This window comes from Cetorhinus maximus, chromosome 21, assembly GCF_964194155.1.
Source record: "Cetorhinus maximus chromosome 21, sCetMax3.hap1.1, whole genome shotgun sequence".
NCBI lineage: Eukaryota > Metazoa > Chordata > Chondrichthyes > Lamniformes > Cetorhinidae > Cetorhinus > Cetorhinus maximus.
The window spans coordinates 36301529-36317368 of NC_135899.1; the positions used below are offsets into that span (position 1 = coordinate 36301529).

Genomic DNA, 15840 nt, shown 5'->3' on the forward strand with positions numbered 1-15840 from the left:
CTAGGGCTCTTTGATGCCACACTCAGTCAAATTCTGCCTTGATGTCAAGGGTAGTCACTCTCATCTCACCTCGGGAGTTCAGCTCTTTTATCCATGTTTGAGCCAAGGCAGTAATAAGGTCAGGAGCTGAGTGGCCCTGGCAGAACCCAAACTGGCCATCAGTGAGCAGGTTATTGCTAAGCAGGTACCACTTGATAGCACTGTTGATGACCCCATCCTTCACTTTACTGATGATAGAGAGTGGACTGATGGGGCGGTAATTGGCTGGGTTGGATTTGTCATGCTTTTTGTGTACAGGACAGACCTGGGCAATTTACCACATTGTCGGGTAGATGCCTGTGTTGTAGATGTACAGGGACAGCTTGGCTAGGGGCACGGCAAGTTCTGGAGCACAAGCCTTCAGTATTATTGCCAGAATATTGCAGTATCCAGTGCTTTCAGCCGTTTCTTGATATCATGTGGAGTGATTCGAATTGGCTGAAGACTGGCATTTGTGATGCTGGGGACCCCTGAAGGAGGCCAAGATGGATCATCCACTCAGCCCTTCTGCTGAAGATTGTAGCAAATGTTTCAGCCTTATCTTTTGCACTGATGTGCTGGGCTCCCCCATCATTGAGGATGGAGGTATTTGTGGAGCCCCCTCCTCCAGTAAGTTGTTTAATTGTCCACCACCATTCATGACTGGATGTTGCAGGAGTGCAGAGCTTAGATCTGATCCATTGATTATGGAATCGCTTAGCTCTGCCTATCACTTGCTGCTTATGCTGATGGACATGCAATTAGTCCTGTGTTGCAGCTTCACCAGGTTGACATCTCATTTTTAGGTATACCTGGTGCTGTTCCTGGCATGCCCTCCTGCACTCTTCATTGAAACAGGGTTGATCTCCTGGCTTGGTGTTAATGGTAGAACAAAAAAACATAAGAAATGGAGGAAGGGGTAGGCCATTTGGCCCCTCAAGCCTGCCCCACCATTCAATAAGATCATGGCTGATCTGTCTGCCCCAGGCCTCAACTCCTCTTTCGTGCCAGCTCCTCATAGCCCTCAACTCCCCGATATTTCAAAAATCTATCTACCTCCTCTTTAAATACTTTCAGTGATGTAGCCTCCACAACTCTCTGGGGTAGAGAATTCCAGACATTCACTACCCTCTGAGAAAAGAAATTCCTTCGTATCTCGGTTTTAAATGAGTGTCCCCTTATTCTGTAACTATATTCTCTAGTTCGAGGTTCCCCCACTAGTGGAAACATCTTCTCAACATCTACCCTGTCAAACCCCCTCAGAATCTTGTACATTTCAATAAGATCAGCCCTCATTCTTCTAAACTCTAATGAATAAAGCCTAACCTGTTTAGCCATTCTTGATCAGTCAACCCCTTCATCCCAGGAATCAGCCTAGTGAGTCTCTTTTGAACTGCCTCCAATGCCAGTGGTGATATGCCAGGCTATGAGGTTACAGATTGTGGTTTAGTACAATTTTGTTGCTGCTGATGGCCAACAGTGCCTCATGGTTGCCCAGTCTTGAGTTGTTAGATCTCTTCCAAATCTATTCCAATTAGCATGACGGTAGTGCCACACAACATGATGGAAGGTATCCTCAATGTGAAGATGGGACTTTGTCTCCACAAGGACTATGCAGTGGTTTCTCCTACCAATATTGTCATTGACAGATGCATCTGCGGCAGGTTGGTGAGGTTGAGGTCAAGTATGCTTTTCCCTCTTGTTGACTCCCTCACCACCTAGCAGCTATGTCCTTTAGGACTCGGCCAGCTTGGTCTGTGGTGGTGCCACTGAGCCACTCTTGGTGATAGCCATTGAAGTCCCCCACCCAGAGTACATTCTGCACCCTTGCCACTCTCAGTGCTTCCTCCAAGTGATGTTCAACATGGAGGAACACTGATTCATTAGCTAAGGGAGGGCGGTTCGTAGTAATCAGCAGGAGGTTTCCTTGACCATGTTTGATCTGACGGCATGATACTTCATGGGGACGAGAGTCGACGTTGAGGACTCCCAGGGCAACTCCCTCCCGAATGTATATCACATCTGCTGGGTCTGTCCTGCCGGTGGGACAGGGCATAACCTGGGATAGGGATGGTGGTGTCTGGGATATGACCTATAAGGTCTTAGTCCGTGAGTATGACTTCATCTCTCCTGTGTCCCTCCCTCCTCCATCACTGCACGTCCTCACTGCCTTGGCTGTTGTGGGTCTTCCTCTTCTGATCTGCTGTCAAACACATCCAAGGCTACACATCTCACTGATGTTGTCAGTTTGAAAGCCTCCAGGGATGAAGAATGCTATTCCCACACTAGGAATCTTTGTCAAATGTTTACCAAGGGAACTGAGGCAGCAGCTGGAATAAGTGAGGTTTTATTCAGATGGGACAATGACAAGTTTAAATCCCCACCTGATCTGCTGCTCAAAGTCGCCTCTGACCGGTCAGTTTCCCAAACTTCAGGAAATTCATGTTGCTCCAGAAATATTTGGATTGGCTGTGAGAGACGTCAATCAGAGAGCCCCACCCACTCTGCCCATTCCCTCCCCTTCCTCTTCCACAGCTGCTTCACTTCCTGTAGGGACTCTAAACCAACTCAGGGGATGGTGAGTGAACGAACACAATTTATAATAATTACATCACATAATATCCACACTAATCTTCAGGCAGCCTGACTATCCTGTGGGGAATCAGCTGTGGAAATGCCCCTTATGCTGTGTGAGAACATCCAGCTGAGAGAGCTGTTTACTCGGTGCTTTGTGCTGAACTGTTTGCCTGGAGCTGTGTGTTGGATATTGAGTGTGTTTATTGGAAGCATTTCCCTTCTGATTTACAGGCTGACTTTTGTTGATGGCTCATTACTGAATATGAGAAGGTGAGGTGTAATTATCTGGGAGGTGCAGAGTGTCTGAGGATTCTTACTGATTTCCTATTGTTGAGCTCTGTGTGTGTGTTGGGAGCTGGTTATTATCCTGTGGACTGTGTAAGTATGTCTGGGTACTAGATTTTAGTGTAACCAAAGCATTTTCAATTTAACTTAAGTTATATTCATTGTAATAAACTAACGAGGTTAAACACCATTTTGTGCAAACACTGAGATAAGAATCCATTTTGACATTGTTAATCTTTTAGAACAAACTAACCCAAAACAGTCATTTACGAAGCAGCCACTGACTAGCAACAGATGATTTACCAAATAGTGCACCTCAATTAAGTTAAAATTGAAGGATAAGTAATTAATAACAAGCAGTTAATTAGAAGTCACTTTGTTATCCCTGTATTTCTCCATTAACATTTCTTATTCTGAAATGGGATGAGCCTTGGACTCCCTCCCTATCGGGAACACATACTGTCTTAGACTGTTGAGTCTGACGTAATGAATGGGACTCCTGTAAAGACATCAAGAGAAGATACATAGCTTAAAGGAAGGCATTGTCTTAAGTTTAAGATAATGTGCGTAATTAACTAGAACCAATGGAGTTAACTCTTATCACATTATTGACAAATTATAAACCAATTGGCCATTTCCAACAACTTGGTTAAAGTGGGATTACAACATCTCGAGTATAATAAAGGGATTGGAGGAACCAGCTTTATGTACACCAAGGGCAGAATTTTTAGCTCGGTGTGCGGGTGCGCACCCGACCTGCTTGAGCGTAAAATAGCATGTGATGTCATCAGGCGAGCAGCCCGACGTCAGCCCGCAATTGCACAATATTTCAGTCAGCAGGCACACTTCGGCCGAGACCGCCAATAATTAAGATGGCAATTCAGCCCATTAAAGTTCCAATTGTCCCCGACTTGTCGTGGTCCATCCAACCTTACGGTTGGCGGATTGGAGAATCGGCCAGGCGGCCTTCACGTTTTTTATGAAACCTCATTCAAGGGTGGGATGGGGTTTCTGTTATTAAATTTTAAAAAATAAAAACGTATGGGCAGAATTTTCATCATGTATATTTTCAGGTGACTGGTCTGATGTGTGGACATTTTTTCCTGGATTTTAACATCTTTATTTATTGGTTTGAAATTCATCAGCTCCTTGAGGCAGCTCTCTGCCTTCAGGGAGCTTTCATTTCGCACTCCCTGCGATTGTACTTATGTCAACATCTGCCCTCCTCCCACCCCTCACCCCGGCAGCGTTGAGCGTGGTTAGTCCTGGGACTGGTTCAGTGACGGATCCCCTGACAGTAGAAATCCAGGAAGGTGTAGTGCTTCTCGGAGGCAGTGACGGTTTCTCTGTCGGTGTGAGGAGTCGAAGTTGTTGTCCACTTCTCTTGGATATTTGAAAGTGTGGAGTTGGTATAGTTTCACTGACAAGTAAACTTTTCCGATATTCTTCCTCTATTGGTTAGTTGACAAGTTTCTAAAACTTGCTAAAAGTTCAATACTATTTACTGATTTGATATCTGAGTCTTTGCCTGTCGAATTCAAACAGTTTAAAAGGGCAATTTGGGTTCCAGTATTAGGCGGTGCACAGCTAAATTGCAACAGTCTGAAATAACAAACACCCCCTCCTTAAACTTGTGAATGGTCAGTTCTGTGTGTGTGTTGGGATCTGGATGTTTCCTGTCTTTTCAAATCCCTCCAAGACCTCCCGCCATCCTATCTCTGAATTTTGGAGAGGGTACAGAAGAGATTTACTGGAATGGTTCCAGGATTGAGGGATTACAGTTATGTGGATAGACCGGAGAAGCTGGGATTGTTTCCCTTAGAGCAGAGAAGGCAAAGAGGTTTGTTCAAAATGTTTAAAGTCATGAAGGGTTTAGACAGAGTAAATAAAGAGAACCTGTTTTCATTGGCAGAAAGGTGGATGACTAGAGATTACAGTTAAAAGATGACTGGGAAAAGAATCAGAGGCGACTTGAGGGAAAACATTTGGACACAAGGTGTGGTTCGGATTTGGAATGCACTGTCCAATAGGGCGGATTCGATAATAACCTTCACTAGGTTCAAGCTAAAAGCAAAATATCGCGGATGCTGGAAATCTGAAACAAAAATTGCTGGGAAAAATTCAGCAGGTCTGACAGCATCTGTGGAGAGAAAGACAGAGTGAACGTTTCGAGTCTGTATGACTGTTCTTCAGAGTGTTCTTAAGAAGAGTCATACGGACTTGAAACATTAACTCTGTCTTTCTCTCCACAGATGCTGTCAGACCTGCTGAAATTTTCCAGCAATTTTTGTTTTTGTTTCACGGGGATCAAACCTGGACTCTAAAGTATACCCAAGGCTGCTCCTGACATGTCTATCTACTGGTTTGATGATAATCATGGAATGAGGGCTGTGCTGGGCTGTGAGATTGTAGTGGAATACAATCCTGCTGCTGCTGATGGCTCACTGCATCTCATGGATACCCAGTTTGGGGATCTGTCCTTAGTCTACTTCCCTAGTGATGATTAACATGGGGAAATATTCATTCATCAGTTGGGAGGGGAGTGGTCGTTTTCCTTGAACCTGTTTGACCTGAAGCCATGAGACTCCAAGGAGTCAATATTGAGACTTCCCCACCTGCCAGTGGGATGGGGTATACCCAGGGATGGTGACGGAGGAGTCTGGGATGTTTCCAGATTGATACGATTCAGTCAGTATCACTGCTACTTGACCAGTCTGTGGGGCAGCTCTCCTCACTTGGGTACTTGTCCTCAGACCTTGGTAAGAGAGACTTTACGGATTTCACTGGGCTGAGATCATCTTAATCTTATTCTGGCACAATGCCAGGATTGTCCAAATCTATCTGATTTTCCTCTTATTATTGGACTTTGTAGTGATTGTTTATCATTGTTTGCTGGGCCACTTCAGAGGGCAGTTTGGAGTCAACATTGTTGTGTGGGACTGGAGTCACATGTAGACCAGTCCAGGCAGTTGTAGCAGGTTCCCTTCCCTGAAGGACAATATTTGGGTTTTTTAGGGCAACCCTGAAAGTTTTCATGCTTTTATTTTCATTCTAATCCATAAATTCTAAAATTTATTAAATTCAGTTTCACAACATGGAGTTGTTGAGGTGAATAACATAGATGCCTTTAAGAGGAAACTAGATAAGCACATGAGGGGGAAAGGAATGGAAGGATATGCTGATGTGGTGAGGTAAAGAGGGGTGAGAGGAAGCCCATGTGAAGCTTAAACACCAACATTGACAAATTGGGATGAATGGCCTGTTTCTGCACTGTAATTCTATGTATGTAACTTTCCGTGATTGGATCTGAACTCTCAATCTCTGGATTGTTAATCCGGCACCATAGCAATTCGGCTGCCATACCTGGAGACACATTTATTGAAATGTCCTTTAATGCTGCCTTTAAGGATTTCACCGGAAGGCCTCAGCCTTTCCCAAAAGCCTGGGCTTGGATTTGATAGTTTTGCCCAGTGCTGTGGCTGATAGCTGAATTTGGGATGTGCAGTCTGAGCGAGTGCAGTGTATCTAATTTCCCAGGATAAACCAGAACCCTTCAATCAGCTACACTGAAGCAATATTTTCCTTAGCTTCTCGCACTTCCTGCCCAGTCTGTTTTCTTCAAATAATTTTGAAAATAGGGGCAGTAATTTCAAAATCCCCATTGAATTAACATTCCTTCAGAGTGTTTTTTATATTAAACACATACTCTAAGGGTAAAACTGGTCTTCGCCAGTACATCTCTAGCTCATAGTGAATTGATAGCCCGTTTTACACTCCACCTGACTGTCTTTTCCATTGTCCTCATGGTGCCTGGGAAGATGGGGGCAGAGCAGAGGAAAGAAAGAAGCCACGTTGTCTGCTCCCAGTCACTATCCAGTGTCCCTGCTGGAAATAGAGGGTGTGTGACAGTCAAGTGAGGAAAAAGTAAGGACTTGCATCTGATCCCCCACACAGGGTAATAGCAGACTGGCACTCACTGTGGAACAGTCTCTAACTGAGGAGTCAGCCCCTTCAGCAAAGGAGGAGAGGGAGTTGTGGAAATCATCTTTCCTTTTACTGTTTTACAGAAGGATTGCACCGTACTACACCAGAGAATACAGAGAGGATAGACACCGCAGATAGATCCTGACCATCACCCAAGGAACAACTGCACAACCGTGGGAAGACATCACAGCGTTGCTCAACACAGAGAAGGTTGGGCAGTGAAACCATCATCTGGAAATCAGTCGGGTCAGGGGAGCTTTGACATATCATCAGATCTGAAACTGGTCAGTGGTGTGGAACCTTTCATCAGAACCGACCTTTCCGAAGGTTCGGCTGTGGGCGGTCGGTCAGGGTGAGGCTGGGAAGAAGTGTGAGTGGTTCCAAGTGTGGTGAGAGCTTTAATCATTCATTGACTTCATGAACCACTGACTCATTCCTACAGGTGAGAAGTGTGGGTTTATGAGGAGCGCTCCATAGACTCATAAGATCTCCTAATAGACAAGGTGCATGTCTTGTCCCACCTGTTACACAAGAGAAGCTTCATGGAGGAGAAACCATTCAAGTGTGAGGTGTGTGACCAAACCTTCATATATTCATTAACGCTCATGGAACACCCACGCATTTACACTGGGGAGAAGCCATTCACATGTGAGGTGTGTGACAAATCCTCTTGCAGTCATCAATCTTCCGCTCTCACCGACGTATTCACACAGGGGAGAAACCATTCACGTGCGGTGTGTGTGATAAAGCCTTCACGCATTTCTCGAACCTCATGTGCCATCGGGCAGTCCACACAGGGGAGAAACCCTTCAAGTGTGAGGTTTGTGATAAAGCTTTTTCATCATCTACAAGGCTCCTGAGACACCAGAGCATTCACAGAGGGAAGAAACCCTTCAGGTGTGAGATTTGTGAGATGGCTTTCACACAATACTCCCATCTCCTGAGCCACCAGAGGATTCACACAGGGGAAAAACTTTTCAAGTGTGAGGTCTGTGACCGAGCCTTCACACAGTCATCGACGCTTGTGCAACACCGACGGATTCACACTGGGGAGAAACCGTTCACGTGTGAGGTGTGCAGCAAATCATTCTCGGATTCGTCGACTCTCCGTGCACATCAACGCATTCATACAGGAGAGAAACTGTTCACATGCGATGTATGCAACAAATCATTCTCACAGTTAGCGAACCTCAGTGCACACCGACGCACTCACACAGGTGAGAAACTATTCACTTGCAAAGTGTGCAACAAATCATTCTCACAGTCATCAACCCTCCATGACCACCAACGTATTCACACAGGGGAGAAACCATTCATCTGTGAGCTGTGTGACAAAGCCTTCAGACGCTTGTCGATGCTCCTGGTCCATCAGAGGATTCACACAGGGGAGTAACCCTTCAAGTGTGAGATTTACAAGGAAGTTCTCCTGAGATCTTTGCAGCTCCTGAACACCAGTGGATTCACACAGGACAGAAACCATATAGGTGTGAGGTGTGTGACATGGCTTTCACATAGTCAGTGCATCTCCTCGTCCATCAACGCACTCACATAGGGGAGAAACCCAATTGGTGTGAGTTCTGTAATAAAGTCTTCACACAGCTGTCAGATCTCCTGCAGCATCAGTGAATCCACACAGGAGACAAACCCTTCCAGTGTGACATGTGTCAGGATTGTTTCACCTACTTCTCCTCTCTCACCATACACTGACATCTCCACATGGACTTGGAGCCTGGTCACCTGCTTCCGTTACACTGAGAATTGTCTGTGTTGTTTACCCTCCAGTGCTCACACAGGGGAGCTGTTGTTCCAAAGCACTGTCTGTCTCAGCAGTGTCTGTCTCAAACCTCTCCCACCATCCAATCATTTCAAGAAGGTCAATTTAACCTTTGACCAGATTGCCAAACATCACCAGAAGAAAACAGTCAGATACTGAGTGGTTAGAAAGGCTTTGACTTCAGATCTACCAGCACAAGCACCCAGGGAGAGGCCTCAGGATGGCAACCTGTAATTACTGGAGTGCCACAAGGATCAATGCTGGGGCCTCAATTATTTACAAAATATATTAATGACTTAGATGAGGGAAGTGAATGTACTATCGCCAAGTTTGTGGATGATGCAAAAATAGGTGGGAAGGCAAGTGGTGAGGATAACACAAGGAGTCTACAGAGGGATAGTACAGGTTAAGTGAGTGGGCAAAAAAGTGGCAGATGGAATACAATGTGGGAAAATGTGAGGAATATGCACTTTGGCAGGAAGAATAGAGGAACTGAATATTATTTAAATGGAGAAAGATTGCAGAAGGCTGCAGCACAGAGGGATTTGGGAGTCCTTGTGCATGAATCACAAAAAGCTAACATCCAAGTTCAAAAGGTAATAGGGAAAGCAAATGGAACGTTGGCATTTATTTCAAAGGGAATGGAGTATAAAAATAGGGAAGTCTTGCTAAAACTATATAAGGTACCAGTTGGACCTAGAATACTGTGAACAGTTTTGATCCCCTTATCTAAGGAAAGATATACTGGCATTAGAGGCAGTCTGGAGAAGGCTCACCTAGGTTGATTCTGGGTATGGAGCGATTTTCTTATGAGGAAAGGTTGAGTAGGTTGGGCCTGTACTCATTTGAGTTTAGAAGAATGAGAGGTGACCTTATTGAAACATATAAGATTCTTAGAGGGCTTGTCAGGATAGATGCTGAGAGGCTGTTTCCCCTTGTGGGAGAATCTTGGACCAGAGGGCATAATCTCAGATTTAAAACAGAGATGAGGAGGAATTTCTTCTCTTAGAGGGTAGTCAATCTGTGGATTTCTTTACCACAGAGGGTTGTAGAAGCTGGGTCATTAAGTATATTCAAGACGGAGATAGACATTTTATCAGTAAGGGAATCAAGGGTTATGGGGAAAGCGCAGGAAAATGGAGTTGAGGATTATTAGATCAGCCATTATCTCATTGAATGGCGGAGCAGACTCAATGGGCCGAATGGCCTACTTGTGCTTCTACGTCTTATATTCCTGGGGTAGTAATGGAGGTACTTCAATTAGCCTTAACATCAATGTCCACAGTCTGTACTCCAGGTCAGTACCTTGAGGATTGGAGGGAATGTGAGAGGACAACAGCTTGTATTTATAGAACACCTTAATATAGTCAAATATCCCAAAGTGTTCCATAGAGAAAAATTAACACCGAGACAAAGAAGGAGATATTAGGAGGGGATGACCAAAAATATGGTCAAAGAGGTGGGATTTAAGGAGGGTCCTAAAGGAAGGGAGAGTGATAAAGATGCAGGGAGGTTTAAGGAGGGAATTCTAAAGATCTCTTTACACCCAAGGTACATCAGTTACAAGCTCTGTTAACACAAGTGCAGTTACATGGAAGAGAAACCCATGTGTGAAATTTGTGTTAAAGATTTTGTGTGTCTTCGAGCTTCCTGAGATATCAGAGGAATCACACAGGGGAGGAACCTTTCAGGAGTGAGGAATGTGACTGAGTCTTCACACCTAGTACCACTTCCCAGCATTCTCCCCATAGCACATTCTTCCTTTTTAGATAATATAATTCCTTATTGAATTCCTCGATTGAACTTACCTCCACCGCACTTCCGAATGACTAACTGCGTGAAAGTTTTTTCCTCCTGTCTCCATTGCTTCTTTTGCCAATTACCTTAAATTTGTGCTCTCTGGTTCCTGATCCTTCCACCAAGGGGAACAGTTTCACCTACCTACTCTGTCCAGACCCCTCTTGATTCTGAATATTTCTATCAAATCTCCTCTAAACCTTCTCTTCAAGGAGAACAGTCCCAACTTCTCTACTGTATCTGCGTAACTGTAATTCCTCATCCTTGGAACCATTCTCATGAATCTTTTCTGCACCCTCTCTAATGCCTTCACATCCTTTCTAAATTGTGGTTCCCAGAACTGGACACTCCAGTTGAAGCCGAACCAATTTTTTATACAGGTTTAACATAACTCCCTTTCTTTTGTACTCTATGCCCCTATTGATAAAGCCCAGGATGCTGTATGCTTTATTAACCACTCTTTCAACCTGCCCTGCCACCTTCAACGATTTTTCACATGTACACCAAGGTCACTCTGCTCCTGCACCCCCTTTAGAATTTTATCCTTTATTTTATATTGTCTCTCTGTATTCTTCCTATCAAAATACATCACCTCACACTTCTCTGCATTAAATTTCATCTGCCACTTATCTGCCCTTTCCACCAACCTTCTGAAGTTCTTCACCATCCTCCTCACAGTTCATAATATTTCCAAGTTTTGTGTTTTGTGCAAATTTTGATTTTGTGGCCTGTACCAAGATCTTAGTCTTAACAGATATCAGGAAGAGCTGGGGTCCTAATACTGACACCCGGGGAACTCAACAAGTGCAAAAAACATCCACTAACCATTACTGTTTCCTGTCACTCAGCCAGTTTTATATGTTGCTATTGTCCCTATTCCATGAGCTCTAACTTTGTTCACAAGTCTGTGTGCAACACTTTATCAAATGCCTTTTAGAAGTCCATGTACATTACATCAACAGCATTATCCTCATCAACCCTCTCTGTTAAAAACTCATCAAAAACTCAAACTAGCTCGTTAAACATGATTTTCCCTTAACAAATTTACGCTAGCTTTCCTTACTTAACTCGCATTTGTCCATGTGATTATTAATTCTATCCTGAATTATCATTTCTATACATTACCGCACTTCTGTGGTTAAACCAATTGGCCTGTTGTTGCTGAGCTAGTCTTCACACTTTTTTTTGAACAAGGGTGTAACATCTTCAATTCTCCAGTACTCTGGCACCACCCATCAGTCTACAGAAGATTGGAAAATTATAGCCAGTAGCTCCAAAATTTGAGTTCTCACTTCCTGCAGTATCCTTGGATGAATCGCATCTGGTCCTGGTGCCTTATCATCTTTAAGTATGGACCAGCTTATCCAATTCCTCCACCTTAACAATTTTAAACTTTTTGAGTGTCTGAACTGCCTCCTCTTTCACCATGACCTGGGCAGCATTTTCTTCATTGGTAAAGACAATGCAAAGTATTCATGTAATACCTCAGCCATACCCCTTTCCTGAATGCAGAAATCCCCTTTTTTATCCCTAATTAGCCCCACTCCTCCTTTTACTATTTATATGCCTATTGAAGACTTTTGGATTCCCTTTTATGTTAGCTTCCAGAATCTTCTCATACTCTCTCTTTCCTTCCCTTAATTGCTTTTTTCAATTCCCATCTGAACCTTCTATATTCAGCCTGGTTCTCTATTGTATTATCCACCTGACATTGGTCATAAGCATACTTTTTCTTCTGCATTTTGATCTCAGTCTCTTCTCATCCAGGGAGCTCTGGATTTCTTTGCCCTATCTTTCCCCTTTGCAGGAATATCCCTTGACTCGCTTGATCTATCTCCTCTTTAAAGGCAGCTCATTGTTCAGTTACTGTTTTTCCTGCCAACCTTTGATTCTAATTCATCTGGGTCAGATCCATTCTTACCCCATTGAAGTTGGCTTTCACCAGTTAATTATTCTTCCTCTGGATTGTTCCTTGTCCTTTTCCATAGTCAACCTAAACCTTATGATACAATGATCACAGTCCCCTAAATGTTCTCCCACTGACACTTGATCCACTTCATTCCCAAGAATCAAGTCCAGCAATGCCTCCTTTCTCATCGGACTGGAGTCATACTGCAATGGAAAATTCTCCAGGAAACATACTAGGAACTCTTTCCTCTCTCTGCCCTTTGCACCATGACTATCCCTGTCAATATTCAGATAATTAAAGTCTCCCATTATAGCTAACCTATAATTCTTGCACCTCTCGGCAAGTTCCTTGCAAATTTGTTCCTCTGCATCTTTCCCACTAGTTTGTTGCCTGTAGACTACACCAAGGAATGTAAATGCACCTTTTTTGTTCCTTACTTCGAGCCAATTAGATTCTGTCCTTGACCCTCTGGGACATCCTCTCTCTCTTTCCAGCATTTCAATGTTCTGCTTAATCAATTCTGCCACCCCTCCTTTCCTTCCTTCCCTATCTTTCCTGAATACCTTATGTCCAAGAATATTTAATACCCAGTCCCACCCTCCTTTAAGCCACAACATCATATGATCATCCTATCAACATGGCAATCTGCAACTCATCAATCTTATTTAATAAACTCTGCACATTCACATAGACTTTATCCCTTTCCCTCTTACTCTGACCTCGCCTAATATCTTACTATTTACTAAGCTGGTGCTACCTGTCTCTTTCAATACTCTGTGTATCTTGGTGTTCCTCTCTAGTATGACCTTCTGGTTCCCACTCCCCTACCAAGTTAATTTGAACCTCCCCAATATGATCAGAAATCGCCCGCAAGGAAATTGGTCCCGGCTTGGTTTAGATGTAACCCACCTGGCCTGTACAAGTCCCATCTCCCCCAGAACTGATCCCAATGTCCCAGGAACCTAAAGCTCTCCATCCTGCTCCATCTCTTCAGCCTCACATTCATCTACTTTATCCTCCTATTTCCATACTCACTTGCACATGGTACCAGGAGAAATCTGGAGATAGGTCCCACTTGCTGATTTCTTACCAAGCTCTCTAAATTCTGACTGCAGGACCACATCCCTCTTTCTACCTGTGTTATTGGTACCGATGTGAACCACGACTCCTGGCTGTTCACCCTTCCTCCCCTCTGGCTGTTCTGCAGCTGTTCAGGAACATCCTTGACCCTGGAATCAGGAAGACAACATACCATCCTGGATTCGCTTCTGCAGCTGCAGAAATACCTGTCTGTTCCCCTACCTATTGAATCTCCGATCACTATTGCCCCCTGATCCAGCTGTGGTACCATGGACTTGGCTCTGGCTGCACCCCCCCAGATCAACCATCACTTTCATCAGTATTCAGGACTGAATACTGGTCAGAGAGTGAGATGCACTCAGGGACTCCTGCACTACCTGCCTTCTTGACATCTTCCCTGAAAACCCTAGCTCGAATTTTAATGCTTTGCCCCCTATGCTGATTAAGTGAGACAGCTCTCAGGAGTGGGTATGGGGTAGAATCGGACCCTGATTTTGATGGTGATTTTCAAATGCTTTGTTATTTTGGTTGATTCAAAGTTTGGTGTAAGTTGAATATTGTGTTGTTGTTTGTCTGCTGTTTTATCAGTCTTTTGCATAGATTTATAATCACAATAAATTCACTTTTTTACTTAAACCAAACTACCTGATTTGTCAGATAAAGGCAAAATACTGCGGGTGCTGGAAGTCTGAAGAAGAGTCACACGGACTCGAAACGTTAACTCTGTTTTTCTCTCCACAGATGCTGTCAGACCTGCTGAATTTTTCCAGCATTTTTTGTTTTTGTACCTGATTTATCAGCATGTATGTTCCTATTCACTGAAACATCAGGAGCCTCCAGTAAGAGTCCTGTACACAATATAGTACACAATATATTGGTCAGTGTCACTGTGGGCTGGTATACTTTCTCCATCAATGGGTTTATCATTTCCAGTTCACAGGAAGCAGAACATTTCTCTAAGAAAGAGAGACCTGCATTTATATATCAATTTTCACAAACTTGGTGCTGAAAGCACTTTACAACCAATAAAGTTCTTATTGATGGATGTTCACTGTTGTAATATAGCAAAAGTGGCAGCCAATTTGTGCACAGCAAGCTCCCACAAACAGCAATGTAATAATGACCAGATAATCTGTGTTTGTGATGTTGTTTCTGGGATCCATATTGGCACCTGGGATAACTCACCTGCTTTTCTACAATGCAGTGCTGTGGGATCTTACCCGAGAGGGCAACTGAGGGTTTAACTCATCTGAAAGGTGGTTCATCTGACAGTGCAGCACTCTATCAGTACTGCACTGGAGTGTCAGCCTCAGTACTCAAGTCTCTGAGGGAGTGAGACTTGAACCCCCACAACCTTCTAACTCTGAGACAAGAGAGCTAAGTCATGGCTGAAAATAACTTACAATATTTCTGTTGTATTAGATTCAGTTTCTAAGGGGATAAGTCCCAAGGCTGTGCACAGAATGCTTTTCCCCCTGTAAACTGGCAGCCTGAAAGTTTGATTTGATTTAAAATGATAACTAGTTAGAGCTGCAGGTGTCAGTGTTGTCTTTGTGTCTGGGTTCCTGAAGCTGTGAAAGGTGGTAAAGTCCCTGGTGTTAGCTGGGATGGACATTTTAAGGGATTGTCTTCAATCAGTACTGCTGATTAACCATTCTGCTCTCATTCACTCATTTAAGTTCTATTGTTTAGGCACAGTTCTAACAGTCTGTCAGGAATAAAACTCGAGGAATAACCCACTGTTTCCAGGAAAGCTCAGTGTTAGTTTTAGCGATGTTTTTGAGCTTGTTTTCAAATCCATCCATGATCTCTCCCCTCCCTATCTCTGTAATCTCTTCCACCCCTCAGTACTGCACTGGAGTGTCAGCCATGATTGGTCCTGGAGTGGGACTTGAACCCACAACCATCTGACTCAGAAGACAAGGTTGTGAATTGAAGTCCAACTCCAGATGGATTTTTAAAAATATTCATTCATGGAATGTGAGCATTGCTGGCTAGGCCAGCATTTATTGCCCTCGAGAAGGTGATAGTGAGCTGCCTTCTTGAACTGCTGCAATCCATGTGGTTTAGTTATATCCACAGTGCTGTTATGGAGAGAGTTCCTGGATTTTGACCCAGCGACAGTGAAGAAACAATGATATATTTTTAAATCAGAATGGTGAGTGGCTTGGCGGGGATCTTCCCGGTGGTGGTGGACCCATCTCTTTGCTGCCCTTGTCCTTCTAGATGGTAGTGGTCGTGGGTTTGGAAGGTGCTGTCTAAGGAGCCTTGGTGAATTCCTGCAGTGCACCTTGTAGATGGTACACACTGCTGCTCCTGTGCGTCAGTGGTGGAGGGAGTGAATGTTTGTGGATGGGGTGCCAATCAAGCGGGCTGCTTTGTCCTGGATGGTGTCAAGGTTCTTGAGTATTGTTGG

General features: G+C 44.0%; 4 protein-coding genes across 7 annotated transcripts in view; 3 read left to right on the forward strand and 1 right to left on the reverse strand.

Annotated features, from left to right (window-relative positions):
* LOC144695253 (uncharacterized) overlaps positions 1 to 15840 on the forward strand; it is a 612706-nt gene that overhangs the window by 410612 nt on the left and 186254 nt on the right. The window lies entirely within an intron of this gene.
* Positions 1 to 15840, forward strand: part of LOC144695462 (uncharacterized) — a 106610-nt gene that overhangs the window by 30312 nt on the left and 60458 nt on the right. The window lies entirely within an intron of this gene.
* Positions 1 to 15840, reverse strand: part of LOC144695221 (uncharacterized) — a 91354-nt gene that overhangs the window by 23159 nt on the left and 52355 nt on the right. The window lies entirely within an intron of this gene.
* On the forward strand, positions 7182 to 14701 carry LOC144695275 (uncharacterized). Its single transcript, XM_078566191.1, has 2 exons — positions 7182 to 8081; positions 14166 to 14701. The coding sequence occupies exons 1-2, from the start codon at positions 7637 to 7639 to the stop codon at positions 14285 to 14287; spliced, it is 567 nt and encodes a 188-aa protein (XP_078422317.1). The 5' UTR covers positions 7182 to 7636; the 3' UTR covers positions 14288 to 14701.